We start from the raw sequence: 17,958 nt of genomic DNA, 5'->3' as shown, positions 1-17,958 counted from the left end.
GAATAATGAAACCCTGCAAGATGCCAGGATTGGCTCTTTACATGCACTACTGTTCAAAAGTTTGTGTCACTTAGAAAAGTGACACAAACAGTTTTTTCAACAAAGATCAACATTAAATTAATCAGAAATCCAGTGTAAACATTGTTATTGTGGTAAATAACTATTATAGCTGGAAACAGCTGATTTTAATGGAATATCTCCATAGAGGAACATTCCCAGCAACCATCACTCCTGTGTTCTAATGCTACATTGTGTTAGCTAATGGTGTTGAAAGGCTAATGAATGATTAGAAAACCCTTGTGCAATTATGTTAGCACATGAATAAAAGTGTGAGTTTTCATGGAAAACATGAAATTGTCTGGATGAACCCAAAGTTTTGAGTGGTAGTGTATGAAACCCCTGAAGTATGAATCTATGCTTTTAACAGTGTCATAGGTGCTTTTGAGTTTCAAGGAGGAAAAGCTTGGCCGTGATGTTGACTGCTTGTTTCACATGTTATATGTCTTCTAACCCATAAAACAAACCATATGGACATATGAGCAACGTAAAAAAAACTGTTTTTCACAAGAAGTAGTGGATAGTGAGGAATGAAAGGAAATGACCTGTGTCTATTGTTCAGTGTCACCCTGGTAAGTGGGACACAAAGCTTAAAAAGCACTGCAGGAGGGAATCTAAAGCTGGCAAAGTATTGTCCATGTATTAGTCCTGTGTGATAGAACAGTAGCAATATGTATCGACAATAGACACTATCAAATCAACAGCAATAAAAAAATAGTTTGATAAGGAGATAGTTTGATAGCTTTGATTCACCTCCATGAAAGCACACAGCAACACCACAAAGTTTGGTTAAGAAACCCCAAATGTGCTCCCTCCTGGCCTCATAAACAGCTTGTTGTTGTATCTTGGATGCTGGAGTCCCTTCGCCCTCCATCACTTTTCTTGTGGCTGCCGTTTTCAATCTGAGATGTCTGGGCTACTTGCTACTTGTTCCTCTGCTGGACCAGTAGTTCCCCTCCCTAGCTGGGTTTCCTGGTCAAAAGCCACCCACTACCCTGAGACCAGACCACCTCCTCCTAAGCGTTGCACTCTTGTTCTGATGAATGATGGACTTGGTGTCAGGGTGCAGGTGGAGGCCGGTGTGGTTCCCATCAGGTGTCACCCTGTCCAGTCATTAGGAACCTTATCCTCGGCACGGTGCTTCAGCTTTGCTTTGGTTTCCTGGGGCACGTCTGAGTTTTACTTGCCTTTCTTATTTAATGTTTATCCAGTAGTGATAATTCCTTGTAAAACAAGAAAAGCACTCCACCAAGGCTGTTCAATCCTCAATTTGTGTTCTCAGAAATCACGGCACATAGAATCTGGACATTTATTATAGATCTACCCACAAACTAAATAAATAATGACCTTGGACTGAGCTCAGGCGTGTGATATCCATGAGTACGTTATGTATGGATGCCAAATTGTGTGAAGGAAATATGTAGCAGGCAGCAGGAATTGATGCAGACAGCTGACGTAGCATTCATTTGTTGTCAGTTACAGTGATGCGGTGCTGCCGTCTCGCAATGATACAGAAATCTTAAGCAAATCCGTGGATCCAGACCATAAGCCACATCACTGCCAAAGTCTAATCATTTGGTCCTTGTGTCATTTCTGACATAACCTGAAAATTTCATGCAAATCTATGAGTCTGTTTTTGAGTAATGCTGCTAACAGACAGACAGATTCACAGAAGGAAAAATGTACGCTGATCATCACATAACGCGTAGTAATAATGTGTGAATTTGTTAATTTCTATGTGCTTTTATTTTGGTTTTAACATTAAAATTATGACTAATTGTGTACCTTGACAGATAGACTTTAGATACATTCAGAATAAAGGATTATGGTTCAAGTTAAACCTTTTTCTTTATATGTCAAAATGCATCAGTAATCATCTCTATCAACTGATACAAACAAAATGATCCTGACAAACCTTCAACTGTGTCACCGAGCCCCATATATACATAGAAATAGTTTTAAATAAGCTGCAAGATGTGATGTATTCAAATGACCTAATACCCGTTATTTCGTGCCACCCTGCTGTGTCCTGCTAATACTGATATCGTTGTGAAGGTGCTGACAAGCAAAGACAATCCTCTCCTCTGTACTCTGTTTCAGCCCCTCTCTAACATGTACAGACATCATGGAGAGCACAAGACACGATGTTTCCGTGCTCTTTGGCTCTGTCCGTCATAGTATATGTGATCATAAAGTAACTTATGTGTGAATGGCATCACTTGAACGGATCGATGAAGGCAGCAATCTTAGATTTCCCACGTCTGAAAAAGCTGCAAGCTAGGTGAAGCATTGTTTTGGAGTGACGCTGTTAGGATTTAAGGGCTTCACCCTGATTATGTAACGAGCCTTCTTTTTGATCAACAGTAAGTAGTTCATGTAAAAAGTCCCGTCTGTGCTGGGCAGTCTGAACTAGGATGTTTTCATGAGGTCATGGCAGTATGGTCATTTTATTACAGCTGCAGTTGTTTCATCAAACTGAAATGAAGAAAGATTGTAAGAAGTTCTTTTATTACTATAAAGCAAAAGATAAACTTCTGGCTCAAAACCGTCCAGTTTAGGTTGTTTTATACTCCAATCCTTTGTTGTTTTATGTCCCAACCTGACAAGATCACAAGTCTGACTGCTGTTAAATAGCATTCATCTGCAGTTTTTTGGTTTGTTTTCACCTCCAAACTCGATTCCCTCCCAATTGCAAGCGTAAGGGAAGTGTGGATTGCTGTTTTATGAGCCTTTCTTCCTTTGGTGTGGCTTGTCATCGGTTCTTTACCATTGTTTCTACCCAATGCCTGTTTTCCTTGTTACATTTACCTCCTCTCATCTTGTCCGTGCCTATGCTCTGATCTTTTTGTTGTTGCTAGACATGCATCAAAACCATGTCAAAAGGATGTGGTTTCTGTGTAACAACGCGTTTGTGAAAGTGTTTCTGTCTGGAGCCGGAGTGCAGCTGCCTTTCAAAGGAGACCAGCTGTAGTTTAACAAGATATCTGAACCATGCAGTGAGATTAGAGACACAACCTCAGAACCAGGATTACTCACACTCGCTAACAGGATTTTGCGCTGACAAGTGCTGGGAGCCACAGAGCATGAACTCCAGACTCCTGAAGCACACAGTGTCCAGCTGGCTGGGAGTTCCCTCTCCGGCTGTGGGAGTTCACTCTCCGAAATTTATCAACCTCAGGATGAAGTCAGCGTTTGTAAAACATTAGTCACGCATCTGCTGCTTTTTATTTCTAGTGAGGCAGGGATGCTGTGCAAAACGCAGGGCTGCATGTGCACTCTTAAGCATCTTAACAAGGATCTGCACACTCTGTTTATCATTTAAGAGTCATGCCATTAACACTCCCTGCCTTATGACATTTTCTCAGCAGCCCTCAGCCTCTGTGTCTTTATTTCACCATTTCAGACCCTCTCGGATTTTTTACTTGTTGCATCATTTTCATTTGTTCAGAATCGGAGCTGAAAACCGTCGGCTCCGATTCTGTCTAAATCCAGTAAAATGAATGGTGTGTAGGCTGCATTAACAGATGGGAGTCGGTTAGGTGAGTGGGAGAGGAGAGGACGCCAGTGAAAGAGAGGCCATCTGTGGTATCGTAATTCTGCCCACGCATAGTCTTTCTCTTTCACTTCATCTCATCCGTTTACTGAGAGCCGGCTACAACTCGCATCATTTTACCCTCTACATGGTGGACGATGTGGGTTTCTTTGTTACTCGCATGCCAATACATAGCACACCTGCCTCTGTAGCCTCTGGATTCATTAGTCAAATCAATCAATATGTGAAAACTAGATTGTAAATAATTAGCCTGGCTATTAAGTTGGAGAAAAATCTGAGGTTAAGCACATAAGCTTGTACTGGCAGCTGGAATCAGTGCCCTCAAGCAGGGAAGAGATGTGGGGATTGCTAATCCAGTACTCATTCAACTCATGTGGCTTTATTTGTTATGTAACAGTGATATTAAAATTAATGACATGAAGTTGTTTTCATTTAATCAGGGATGATGAGTGGTTTTTGTCCATAAAAATGAACCACCGCTAGTGAAAGTCATTGTTTGATGAGGAAGCTCACATCAGATCGCTGGAAGTAGTATCACAGGTCAATCTGAAGCCCTCTATTCACTTTGTAGCATTATTTATTTATCTAAATTTTAACATTAAATGTTAATTATTAAATTTAAGAGATGAGAATGTATTATGAATTGGCAAATAATGTTTAATGGCAGACAACAGGTGCAACATATTCCACTCACAACTGAAGCCATAGCAGCCTGTTCTTGGTTATTAGGAAGAGCTTGAGCTTAACAAATGTAGCTTTTCTATGGATTAAAATAAATACAATTTGTAAAATAAAAATTAGAATGAACTCTGAATCAGAACAACACACCAAGTTAGAAAAATAAATTAAACTAAGGCACTAAACATCAGTTTCAATAGGTGGAACAAAATTCAAGGCTTTTATCATCTTGGTAGTGGCTATGTCCTCTACTTAGCCCTACTGGTTGTGGATAGCTGGTCAAGAGTTTTGACGCGCGCTCAATTTTTAATAAACAAACAGATTCTTAAGAGTTGAAATAATCCCAATTTTTATTGTCGATCTTACCCGTAACTAAAACTTGTTCATAAACAAAATAAAACGCAACAAGTCTAGCACAGTCGAAAACTGTATGCCTCTCTTTCTGTCCAACAACACCTGCACCAAATCACTTAAGTACCTTCATTCTGCCCAGGCCGAGAAAGTTTTCGACCTAAATTGTAGTGGCTATGTCCTCTACTTAGCCCTACTGGTTGTGGAAAGCGGGTCGAGAGTTTTGACGTGCCCTCTATTTTAAATAGACGGATTCTTAAGAGTCGAAATAATCCCAATTTTTTATTGTCGATCTTACCCATAACTAAAACTTGTTCATAAAGAAAATATTAAAACGCAACAAGTCGAGCACAGTCGAAAACTCTATGCCTCTCTTTCTGTCCAACAACACCTGAACCAAATCACACAATCATTTAAGTACCTTCATTCTGCCCAGGCCATCAGCCTCAGGTAAAGAAATACAGCCCCCTGGGGTCGTGGGTGAGAAATTACAAAAACAAAAATAAAATGAAATATGGCTTCTACAGTCTGAATCCAACTTTAAGCTGAAAAAATGTTGCAGCCAAAATATTGTTTCCAGTCAGTTCAGTGGCAGTAAAGTACACAGCAAGAAACAAGAAACAAAAACACACAGTCCAGCTAAATGGTCTTGCTTGGGCTGGGTGTTGCTCAAAATGTCATGAAATTATTAACAATGAAATACCTTTGTGTTGGCTTTATCATAACTTGCTCTTAGGAATACTAACATTTCTTTCTCAAATAATTTTTTTTTTTTGGATTACACAAAAGCAGCAGCGGCGGCAACAATTTAACAAAAAAGCTCAGTTCAGTGTTCTTGTGTGTTCATTTATAATTTATTGTAGAAATGTGTAGAATATGGGGGCTGGTGGGGGTGGGGTGGGGGTGGGGGGTTAACACTTTCACCTTGAAGCTAGAAGATTAGCATCCTGGCCTTCCTGGGATCTTTCTGCACGAAATTTCCATGTTCTCCCTGAGCATGTGTGGGTTTTCTCTGGGTTCTCCGGCTTCCTCCTACAGTCCAAAAACATGCTGAGGTTAATTGGTGATTTTAAATTGTCTGTAGTTGTGAATGCTAGTGTGACTGTTTGTGTCTATGTGCAGCCCTGTGATAGATTGGTGACCTGTCCAGGGTGTCTCGTTCCTTCACCCTAAATTAGCTGGGATAGGTTCCTGCCACCCTAATGAGGATTAAGCGGTGTATAGATGATGGACGGATGTATAAAATATGATGCATTGTGATTCTGGATATCAAGCTAAACACTGATTCAGCAGGGGTTAAAATGCTGAATTATGCTAGTGTTTGCACCCGTTGCTACTAATTCAGATCTAACACAATTATCTGAACCTGTGGTAAAGTTTCGTTGTCAATTAGAACTTATTAGATAGCCTAGCCGCACTAGACAACCCACGGCAATTTAATTCTCTGCCAGGGTGGGTCTAGTTACCCTCCATAAGGCTCGAGGCTGGATTCTCCTAAAACTGGCCGGACCAATCACCATGAAATGTAGAGTCAGAAGGCGGACATGACGACAGAGGCGCGACGATTCTGACCGAAACAACCAGCGCACAATAAACAGTTATCTTTCCACTCGGCTTTGGCCACAGCCCTTAAAGATTTGAAGCTAAAATTTAACTTGAAAGATAAACAAAGGACGGCACTGAAGTGTTTCATTGAGAAGAAAGACGTATTTGGACTTATGCCGACGGGATATGGCAAATCCTTAATATACCAGTTGGCTCCGCTGGTTGGGAAGCTAATGGGACTTAGCCACAATCCGCCGGCGCTCTAGGAACTCCGTCAGCCTATTCGTTGCGCTGATTGGTTGTATACCTACCCAACTGCTGCAGAGTGATTTGAAAGACAACCTTTTAGCCCGCCTCCCTCCCTGTCGAGCTTCCCTAGACCCTTGTGCCTTCAGAACATGGGTCTAGCGCGGCTAGGCTACTTATTAGAGACACCATGCACACAAACAAAAGAATGATTTCTGACCTCAGAGAGAGCTTCAAGATGGTCTAGATCTTGGTGATTTATCTTTGCAGGGAGCCAGTGCAGGCCAACTGTGTTCGATGGAGGAGGCGCTTCTCTTTCCCCTGCAAGATGAGCGCCAGTGCAGGGACGGGTGTCCTGGACCCCTGTGTGTGCCGCGTGTCCGTCAGAAAGGTACAGTATGTGGCAACTGTAAAAGATGTGTCAGGTAAGGATATCATGCCTAATCAGTAAAAAATAAGTAAAGGTGAGGTTGCAATAAAGAAGAGCTTGTCATCTGTGCTCCTAAAAGTGCTGTGTTAAATTCTGACACCCAGTATGTACATTTTTAAGTGCCAGATTGAAACTTGAGAGTGGAATGTGAACTCTAAAACAGCAGCTAGCAAACACAGCAGTCCAATGAAAACTGACTCATCATTGTGAAACCTTTTGACACTCTTTTTTTTGCTAGCTGCTCTAGCATTAAGTATGTCTGTGCTCTGTTCAGTTACATCATTTGATATGATGCAGTTTTAATGGTAAAAGGGACACGAATAGAAGTAAATAAAAGAAATGAGAATAAGTCTAAATCAGGGGTGGCAAGCATACAGCCTGTGGGCCTAAACCGGCCTGCTTGAGGGTTCAGTCTGGCCCACAGGATGACTTTAAGTGTAAAAAAACAGGAGCAAATAAAACAGTCAGTAAACCTACTTAATAGAAAATACTGCTTCATACACATTTGAATGCTGAAGAATATAGTTTTTTGAAAATGGATATTTACTGTGGAAATATGTAAAGACACTGAACATTGTGCAATATAATGTTAGTCAGCAGCTTCAGTACAACAGAGTTTGGTTTGGTAGAACCCTATTGTTCATGCACTGTCACAACTTTTGAGCTATTTTTATGTATAAATTTTATGCATTTACAAGTTAGGAGGATAACTTAACCTTTTCCTTAATAGTTCCCATTTTAGTTTGTGTGGTGTGTCAGTTCAGGAGGTCAGGATTACTACACAGATGTGGAAATGAGTGTAAATTTATAATAATCTCTCAATCCTGACGAGTTGTTTTGATCATAAAGTGAAATATTACATTGTTCAGTTCCAGATACACTGTGATCTGTAAGTTGTAATGTGTAACTGATAAAATGAGGCATAACACATTTGAAATTGCACTCATTTTTCTTCAGAAATTTCAGCTGTTCATACCATTTTGTAAAAAGATAGTTCCATAAATGTGAAATATTATTATGCTATTATTTTACTGGTCCGCCCACGTAGGATAAAGTTGGGCTGGATGTGGCCTTTGAACTAAAATGAGTTTGACACCCCTTTAAGTGACCTTGGGTGTCAAGAAAGGCTCTTGTAGTATTATTATTATTATTATTACTATTATTATTAATGTTATTACCACCCCTGGTCTAAATGATGACATTTGCTCTATGTATCCACAGTGTATCCGTCATCTATTTCTAGTATGTGCTGCCATGTGTTTTAGGACACCAAGCATGCCAAGCAATCAGAAAAAGCTTTAATTATTTTGTCTTAATTGATACCTGGTGCACTTCTACCAGTACTCTAGCAGTATTTTGAGATGTAAAATATTTCAGCAGCTTCTTCTCACTGCTGTTTGGATCCAACATTTCTCCCTGTCACATTTGTGTTTTTCTGCTGATGGAAAGTAGAGCACTTTTACTGTTTTAAATTAATCACAAATTAGCTTTGAGTTCAGTAACTTTTATAGTGACAGCATGAATTGATCTGTACTGAGCCAAATTGTTTTAATAAAATTTAAAAAAACTTTTCCCATCCAAGTATTAGCTGACCTTCAAATGTGCCTGAACTGATGTAATCTTTTAGCCTAACTGTGCTCTATAAAGTGTCATTGAAGATTTGGAGGTAATGTCGTAATTCAAATGTTTATGCTTCTCTTCTTCAGGAGCTGAAGGGGGGAAAGGCATTTGCAAAGGTAACTCCTCACACGCTTCTGTTTTCCCACCCCCATGCCTCAAAGTGACCTCCAGGTCACCTAGATTTACAGTAATCAGCCATGTTGATGCAGAAAGCTTTGTGAGCCTGTAGCAAACAGATGGCCTGCACTGCCTGCAGGTTGGCTCATTATGTTATGTATTCTGGGATACATTGTTTGAAAGTAATTATCTGCTGAGCACACAAAACCTCCTAGTTTCTACACTACATTAGTCCCAATCCATTCTCTCTAACATTAACATGTCACAAGATTGCCAGTCTGTCGCTGGAGGAAAAAAATGAGCTTTAAGTTAATATTGTTCAGTTTCTTTGTCTCACGTCCTGCTTGCTGTCATTTTTCATCCAGAGATCGTCACATTGCTGACCAGGAAAAAGATCAGTCCCCTGAGAGAAAACAAAGTTCACCCAGTGTCATTCTTTCTCCTTCAGCTTGGTTTTGCAGATCTGAATTTAGCAGAATTTGCCGGCTCAGGGAATACAACCCGCAGATGTCTGCTGGAAGGCTATGATACCAAAAATACTCGCCAGGACAACTCCATTCTCAAGGTAACATTGATTCACAGGCAGCAGTCTGATTTGACTTCACTCAGAGGATACCTTGGTGTTTTGAATACAAGCATGGTATTTTCTCATCCAGGAACTACATGTTGGAAAGGTTTTTGCATACACGTTTAGCAATGGCCAGGTGCCACTGGTTCACTGGGGCAGAAAAAGCCAAGCAGTATCACCTGTTGAAAACAAAAGGAAAACTCTGATTCTCTGAGTCTTCCTACACAAATTAGCTGCTCCATTTCTTCAAAACCTCGCCTGACATTTTGCGTTAATCGGGGGATTCACATTTTCCTTTGCTTAAGTTCATGTGTAGCAAGAGCTCCAGTGGAAGTCAAAAGTTAATGAGACTGCAATTAAATGCTAAAGAAACTAATAATTCTTTGTTGTCTGTCTGTTTTATTAGGTTATCATCAGTACACAGCTCATGTCAGGGGACCCCTGTTTTAAAACGTAAGTTAAAGCGACATCTTTCTGCACTACAGTTTAATTTCTAATCAGCTAACTTGTCTGTCAGTTAAGGTTCCTGACTGTATAATTTTGACTGAATAGGGAAACGACTTAAAAACCAAAGTTTGAGGACTAAAAGCAGACACTTGACACACTCAACATGGATATTTACAATGCCCCGAGGGAACCTAAACCAACCCACTGACCTTTACCGCCTGTATTTTAAAGCGTCTTTGTTCTCTTGGAACGGCTGCGTATTGATTCGCTCTTCATGCTCTCCTTTTTGAACATTTCTACAACACTATGGCATTAAATGTGTAGCTGTAGTCTGCTGCTGACTGTATGGGAGCTGTTCAGGGAACTCTAGCTGTAGGTGCTTACAGAGGTCAGCATTGTGCTTCGTCAGACTGGGATGGTATCACGGAAATCAATGACACAAGATTATGAAAGCCTAAGTAACGGTTAGCTAATCAGATTTACATGCTAAAAGCATTGACTCATTTCATTTTGCAAATAAAACATATTAGGTTGTTGTTCTTCTAAAAGAAATACTCTGCGCCACAGAGAGAGAAACGCTGCTTTACCCAAGGGTAGAATTTGACCTCAAAATTATTCAATAGACTGTATCTTCTATCTTAGTGTGTATTTGAACACAGACTCTACTGTATGTTCACCTTTAGCCTAGCTAAATGTAATTCCAATTTACCGTATTTTCAATTTAATCACTCAAGCGGCCTTTCCTTTTATTATTCCAAATGTTCTGTTTCTTCCTCTACGTTGATTTGTCTTTGCATAGTTTTTAAAATTTAAATGACTGACACAATGGCATACAAGAGAGAAAATAAAGCCACATTGTCTTTTCTCTGTCGTCAGCCCTCCCTCCACAGCCACAGTGATCGGCATCCAGACTGATGGAGAGAGCCTGCTGGAGGAGAGGAAGGGAGGCGACTCACAGAAAGGCTGTTCTGGTGAGACCAATCACGCCACCTTCCACTCCAGCCCTGCTTGGTCATCTCACTGGCTTTTTCCGAACGTTCACAGGCAGCTGACGGAGCACGCTTGAGTTGAACTGTTTTGTCCTACTTCTGTGTTTGTGGAGCAATATTTATCTAACAGTTACCACCTGACCACTATCCACTATCCTTTGCTCTTCTAAGCTCCGATAAATAACATGGATGTTTCAGGAGCCTTGCAGCATTTTAGTTTGCAGTCACAAGGCTGAAACAGTGCTTCCTTTTAGCTGTATCGGTATCATGCTCTGTCAGGAAAGCTCAAAGTGTACAACACCACCTCATTACATTAGTTTCTATTCTGCTATCAAATACAATCCAAAGAGTAGTTATAATCCAAATTTACTGTCTGACTTCAAACAAGGGGAGAGTGTAACCCATTATAAATAGTACTTTTGCTATATTTAGTGTTAAATTCATTGAACTATTTTTAATTATCCCTTTAAGACAACTTACTGCAGACAAATGTGCTCTGCTTATGAAAATACCATAACCTTCTACCTGCTTTCCTCTATGTTCCACTGCACACATGTCCTTGCCAACACATGAATCCACGCTTAGCCCTTGCTGCTAACATGACCCACCATCTCCTGCTGCTGCTCTACATTATTAAAAGTTGTCAGTGGGTGAATAACTAGCAGGCTAGAAGAAAATCCTCATGCGTTCCTGAGTTTACCAACTGACATTTATAGTAAGACTGGTGGGGGCAATTTATGTTTGTTTTGTTTTTTTCAGCGTTTTTCGTGGTTTGTCAGTGATGTGTTCACACTGGTTAGAAAAGCTGCAGATGATCAACATATTGCAGGTCGTCACGTCAAGACAAGTATCGCTTATTACTGTAGCATCCTTTTCTATGCGAGACATGATGTGAGTACAGCACAGCCATCCCTGTGCTTCGAATAACTACTAATCTACCTTCTACTGTTACAATGTTGCTCTTCCAGCTGTCCCCTTCTGCTTCCCTTCATCCCCCTCCTCCTCCTCCTCTCCCCTGTTCAGTTTGTGTGTTCATGTGTGAACACATTGCAGTGTTGAATGCTTGTTCTTCCTGGTAGCTTCAGAGAGCAGCGGAGCTCTTTCATGTATAATTTAAACTAGCTCTCTTTTAGGTTAACTACAATCTGCTCTGACCCTGGAGGCTCCTATATGGTTAAAAATAGAACTGTGTGCAAGTATGTCTGAGGGGGGTTGGTGTGTTTGCATGTGCTCACTACGAGTGCATTTCTGTGACGATGCTCTTTCCTGTCGTCCTCATCATGTCTGGGCTGTGCATCTTTGCAGAGTCGCTGTAGGTGCGTTTTGTGTGTGAGAGAAGTATTAGTTTAAGAGGGAAGCCTGGTCATTTATAAGCGATTGTGGCATAATGTTGTATAGATTTTTGATTTAGTATCTTGTAGGGCAAATACTTAAAAAAATATGTGATAAGGTGCTCAGCTGGCTGAGCAGGCCAACCATAAACAGAGGCCACAGTCCCTGACGCAGCAGTCATGGGTTTGAATCCAGCCAACGGCCATTTACTGCAGGTCATTCCCCCACTTTTCTACCCACGTTTCCTGTCTGTCTCTCCGCTGTCCTATATATATAATAAAGGCAAAAAATATGTGATAACTCATACATGCATGTTTGAATCTTGCAGACTTGTAACGTTTGTCATTTTAAAGTGATCTTTAAAAGAGGTTGTGAGAGACACTTACACACTGCTTGTTTCTGCCTGTAATCCTGGCATACCTGGTACAAACATACAGTTGTATAGAGGTTTCTGTGGACAGAGTTTTACTTCCGTTTGAGGAAGATCAAAAAGAAGAGTTTAGAGTTACAGTTTCATCACAAAATGTTACAACCACACACACACACATACACACATATGTGGGTTAATATCTCTAGCATTGTGTTTATTTTCCATTGCCGCAGACATCTGAACTCTAAAATGAAACTGAAATGTGCTTTCAGACAGCTCAGCCTTGATACCGTGATAGAAACGCATCAAGAGCTCCCCTGTGATTCCCTGACATTCATCTAGATATGTCAGTTTTTCCCTGAGCACAAGTGACACCTGTCAGCTGTGCTGATTCATTCATTAACTCAGAGATGCCAAACTGAGGGACGGTGTGTGGGAGGCAGAGAGGGAAGTTAAATGTTGTTTTAGATGCTGCTAGTCGAGAGCGATGAACCACAAATCAATAGACACTAACACAATCCCGGTTGTTTGGAATGTAGCGTTAGTGTATGTGTAGCAAAACAGAAGCTGTGTTCGTGCGTGCGGTCTGAATCAAAAACATGCCTCACAACAGATCTCACTTCGTACTTCGTCTGGGGCTTGAAGTTTCTATTTGTGTCAGTTTAACCTGCAAAGAACAGGAAAGGATTCTGACACATATAATTGACATTTTGCAGAAGGAACCAGGTGCAGAGTGGTGGTGTTATTATGACTGCACAGTTATTTCGCTTCAGACACACATTGGGTAACTTTGTTCACCTGTTTCTGCTTTTGATTTCAATATCACTATCTGTACCATACAAAAATATTGACAGAATTAGCTACAATATTATTCTAACTGTAGAAGGAGTCTTGATAAAAGCTGTACATGTGGGGTGTTTATCCAAGTTTTTGTAGTTTGTTGCACTACGACAGAGATCTGTAGAGTTCAGGCCTTTCTCATCCCCGGTCTGTGTGTTCTTTTTAATCCAGTAGAGAGTCGAGAAGGGAAGTGTCCCGTTGTGTCAGACGACCTGGGAGGCTGCGGCCACTCCCGAACATCCAGCTACGCCAGCCAACAATCCAAGCTCTCAGGTAAGGGTATGACATTTAAAAAGTAGTGGAATTAAAATGAGACATTCAAAGCTTAAACTACATAAACCTTTGCTTGTCTGTAACATTCCGTACTAGGATAAAAAATAGGGGTCTGTAAGGTCGACTGAAAAGCGCTTGACTAAGGAGCTGGGAAGTGATTCAATTATTTTCCAGTGACACTCCAGCAGTGCAGTTCAGGCCTACCGCTTGGTTTTCCATTACAGGCAGATCAGATGACAGTAATAAAAGATTAGAGGAAGTGGAGAGATGCGCTGAGAACAGCTCTAATGGCCCTCTCATATAGAATTTAAAAATGTATTTCCTTCCACATGCAACTCTTGATGGATTTATTCAAACCTTTCGTTAATGTGTGGGATGTTTGCTCTCCATGCTGCGGTGACCTGATGCCCTGAGACGTTTCTTGTTTTAACTAGTTTCCTGCAAACAGCACAAGAGTTTGTCGGTGTCACTGCTGCTCTGGCGCACTGCTGACTCATTAAAGGCACTGCAAATTGCAAATCTGCTGGACAGCAAAATAAATTTTAGCAGAAAAAAATAGTGTGCGATACTTCAGAAGAATTGCTGATTACTGATTCATGAATTGTGTGGCGATAAATCAGTATCTGTCTTCCATTAGTGATGCAATTATTGGATTTTCATGTGTGCATAATCAAAACAAATCAGTTGCATGAGTCTAGTGGGAGCAGAGATAGCTGAGCAAAGAGCTGGTGGTCAAAGATTGATTTTTCAGAGAGCAAAGCCTTGATGTATGAAATGTGAAAATGTCAAAGCACTCCTGAGATAACATATGAAGTAAGATAGAAGTCACTGCCCATCTCTCTCAGGCTACAGCACAGGGCACTCTCGCTCCTCCAGCATGTCGGAGTTCAGCCATCGGAGAAACCATTCAGTGGGCAGCGCTTCGACCGGCATTGGAAGCATCCCAGAGCCTAATGAAGAGCGAGAGTCCAGGCCCTGCCCGGCACTGCCTGAACACCCCACCGCCTCCTCCAGCAACTCACAGGGCACACCAGTGCGGAGCGCCTCATCCTGTGAACGACTAAATAGGTGAGTATTTGCGTAGTTGGGTTAGAAACGGAGCACAAAAAGATTTTTTATTTATGCAATTTATGAAAGGTACATACAGATGTCTAGCCTAGCCATGCTAGATAACCCAAGGCAATGAATTTAATTACTGCCAGGGTGGGTCTAGTTACCCTCCATAAGGCTCGAGGCTGGATGCTCCTAAAACTGGCCGGACGAATCATCATGAAGTGTAGAGTCAGAAGGCGGGCGTAACTAAGTGACGACAGAGGCGTGACGATTCTGACAGAAACAACCAGTGCACAATAAACAGTTATCTTTCGACTCGGCTTTGGCCACAGCCCTTAAAGATTTGAAGCTAAAATTCAACTTGAAAGATAAACAAAAGACGGCACTGAAGTGTTTCATTGAGAAGAAAGACGTATTTGGACTTATGCCGACGGGATATGGAAAATCCTTAATATACCAGTTGGCTCTGCGGCTCCGCGGCTCCTGGTTGGGAAGCTAATGGGACTTAGCCACAATCCGCCGGTGGTCTAGGAACCACGTCAGCCTATTCGTTGCGCTGATTGGTTGTATACCTACCCAATTGCTGCAGAGGGATTTGATAGACAACCTTTTAGCCCGCCTCTCTCCCTGCCGAGCTTCCCTAGACCCTTGTGCCGTCAGAACATGGGTATAGCGTGGCTAGGCTAACAGATGTCATCACTGATGAGAAACCAGTCACTAAGTGAAAACACGGTGACCTCTTTATTTGCAAGTACAGCACAGAGCAGCAGTATGTTATTTTAGGGAAGTTCACAAACTTCAGACATAATCACACCTGAGACCTGGGTTATGTTTCAGGAAGCAGCTGCCATGCAGTTGAAGGCTGTGAGGCAGAGAAACGGAAGTGTATTTGTGGTTTCATTATGTGGGGCTCTTATTCTTTTAAAGTTTGTCATTGTTTTGGGGATCTAAAAATGTCCAACTATGACACAAACAGAGGTTTGATTGGACATGTTTTACTACTATAGTACTATATGGCCTAAGGTGCACTTAGTACTTGGCCAACCACTTAAAAAAAGAAACAGTGGGGTATTTTGTTCTGGAGTTTCAATGTTACCAGTGGTGTCATTGGGCCTATTTTAGGGGGCTTCAGCCCCCCTAAAATATTCTTTAGCCCCCTAAATAGTTTTATGTTCATTTATTTTTAAAAAAGACTTTTTTTTTTTTTTTTTACAAAAAAGTGTTGACAAATTCAGTATAATGTGGCCAGAATATGAGTTTAAATAAATAATTACATAACCAGTCATTATTAAGCTAAATATGATCATAAATCTTAGTTTACCTTCACTTAGTGGAAGGTAGAGAGTCTGACCCAGTGTGTCGTTATCCAGTCCATTCCACTTGTTCATATAGAGCACGCCCGCATCACGGAAATCCAGTCCACGTTTTTCCTACAACCTAGGTTGCTCATGGTCCCTGCAGTATATGTTTACCGGGAGGAGCACACAGAACCAACTAGAGCAGCGTTAGAAGAAGAACGTGAACAAGAATGGATACACGAAATGTTTTCAGGAGACTAAGTATTCATCACTGCTGATAGTGACAGTAAGTTAGCTCCAGCCCCCCAGCTAACAGCAGAACGGCCCATGTAATTAATGAACCAAATGCTCCCTGTTTGACAAATAAAAATCTGGCTTGGACACTCTGTAGGAGAGAGCCCCCTGTACAGGAGGCAGTGTAAGACGCTGCTACTTAGCTAGCTAGTTAGTCTGAAATGCATTATGAAGGTTCTGGTTGTTCATAGAGTTAGGTGTGCACTCTCATTTATTTATTCATTTATTTTACCATACAGTGGGTATGGAAAGTATTCAGACCCCTTGAAATTTTTCACTCTCTGTGTCATTGCAGCCATTTGCCAAAATCAAAAAAGTTCATTTTATTTCTCATGAATGTACACGCAGTACCCCCATCTTGACAGAAGCAGAAATGTAGAATTTTTTGCAAATTTATTAAAAAAGAAAAACTGAAATATCACATGGTCATAAGTATTCAGACCCTGTGCTCAGTATTGAGTAGAAGCACCCTTTTCAGCTAGTACAGCCATGAGTCTTCTTGGGAATGACGCAACAAGTTTTTCACACCTGGATTTGGGGATCCTCTGCCATTCTTCCTTGCAGATCCTCACCAGTTCTGTCAGGTTGGATGGTGAACGTTGGTGGACAGACATTTTGAGGTCTCTCCAGAGATGCTCAATTGGGTTTAGGTCAGAGCTCTGGCTGGGCCAGTCAAGAACGGTCACAGAGTTGTTCTGAAGCCACTGCTTTGTTATTTTAGCTGTGTGCTTAGGGTCATTGTCCTGTTGAAAGGTGAACCTTCGGCCCAGTCTGAGGTCCTGAGCACTCTGGAAGAGGTTTTCCTCCAGGATATCTCTGTACTTGGCCGCATTCATCCTTCCTTCAATTGCAACCAGTCGTCCTGTCCCTGCAGCTGAAAAACACCCCCACAACATGATGCTCCCACCACCATGTTTCGCTGTAGGGATTGTACTGGGCAGGTGATGAGCAGTGCCTGGTTTTCTCCACACATACCGCTTAGAATTAACACCAAAAAGTTCAATCTTGGTCATCAGACCAGAGAATCTTATTTCTCATAGTCTGGGAGTCCTTCATGTGTTTTTTGGCAAACTCTATGCGGGCTTTCATGTGTCTTGCTGTAACAGGGTCGATTATACAGTTATATATAAGTGTGTGTATATGGAATATATTGTACTTTAGTTATTGTGATAATTACACAAAATCTGTGTCTGTGGATTTGTTTGTTTTTGTTTCAGTTAATGCCTGACTAGTTGAGCTTCCTTGTCAGTAAGTGGAACTTTGGTTTGTCACTACAGCCACATTCTATGTAACACTGCCCTCTATAAGTGGCGTTTTCACGCCGATTTTCTCCCCTTTTGTCATCAGTCTCTGTGGGAGAGGTAAGCAGCTTTGCTGTCTGGTGAAATTCCTGTTCTAGCAAGCTTAAACTTGTTATAAGATGCTTACTTTATTATTTGATCGGTGTAGGGGCATGTGTTGTAGCGACCACTGACGGGAGGATTTTCTTTTCCTATTTTAATGTCAGGAGCCGGAAAATAAATGGAGACTGCCTCCGGAAAGATGCAGGCCTGAGTCTTTCATAACACACAACACAGAGACAGAAACAAACCGGTCACATTGCACTGAGGAGAGGCTTCCGTCAGGCCACTCTGCCATAAAGCCCCGACTGGTGGAGGGCTGCAGTGATAGTTGACTTTGTGGAACTTTCTCCTATCTCCCGACTGCATCGCTGGAGCTCAGCCACAATGATCTTTGGGTTCTTCTTTACCTCTCTCACCATTGCTCAGTTTGGCTGAACGGCCAGGTCTAGGAAGAGTTGTGGTCGTCCTAAACTTCTTCCATTTGAGGATTATGGAGGCCACTGTGCTCTTAGGAACCTTGAGTGCTGCTGAAATTCTTTTGTAACCTTGGCCAC

The 17,958-nt window shown here is 41.5% G+C and overlaps 1 protein-coding gene across 2 annotated transcripts in view; it reads left to right on the top strand.

Moving 5' to 3' along the window:
- The window catches only part of fam102bb (family with sequence similarity 102 member Bb), a 30,532-nt gene that overhangs the window by 1,274 nt on the left and 11,300 nt on the right, over window positions 1-17,958 (top strand). Inside the window, exons 2-8 of one of the 2 annotated variants that reach the window (XM_022206744.2) lie at window positions 6,701-6,821; window positions 8,567-8,596; window positions 9,046-9,162; window positions 9,572-9,618; window positions 10,489-10,583; window positions 13,318-13,416; window positions 14,262-14,484. In XM_022206744.2, coding sequence (XP_022062436.2) covers window positions 6,701-6,821; window positions 8,567-8,596; window positions 9,046-9,162; window positions 9,572-9,618; window positions 10,489-10,583; window positions 13,318-13,416; window positions 14,262-14,484 — 732 coding nt within the window. Of the gene's footprint in view, window positions 1-6,700; window positions 6,822-8,566; window positions 8,597-9,045; window positions 9,163-9,571; window positions 9,619-10,488; window positions 10,584-13,314; window positions 13,417-14,261; window positions 14,485-17,958 lie in introns of both variants that reach the window. The other variant, XM_022206743.2, reaches the window with a different exon arrangement.

The sequence above is a fragment of the Acanthochromis polyacanthus genome, chromosome 4 (assembly GCF_021347895.1).
Source record: "Acanthochromis polyacanthus isolate Apoly-LR-REF ecotype Palm Island chromosome 4, KAUST_Apoly_ChrSc, whole genome shotgun sequence".
NCBI lineage: Eukaryota > Metazoa > Chordata > Actinopteri > Pomacentridae > Acanthochromis > Acanthochromis polyacanthus.
Note: the sequence above shows the minus strand (reverse complement) of the source record. Positions and strands in the feature narration are given on the sequence as shown.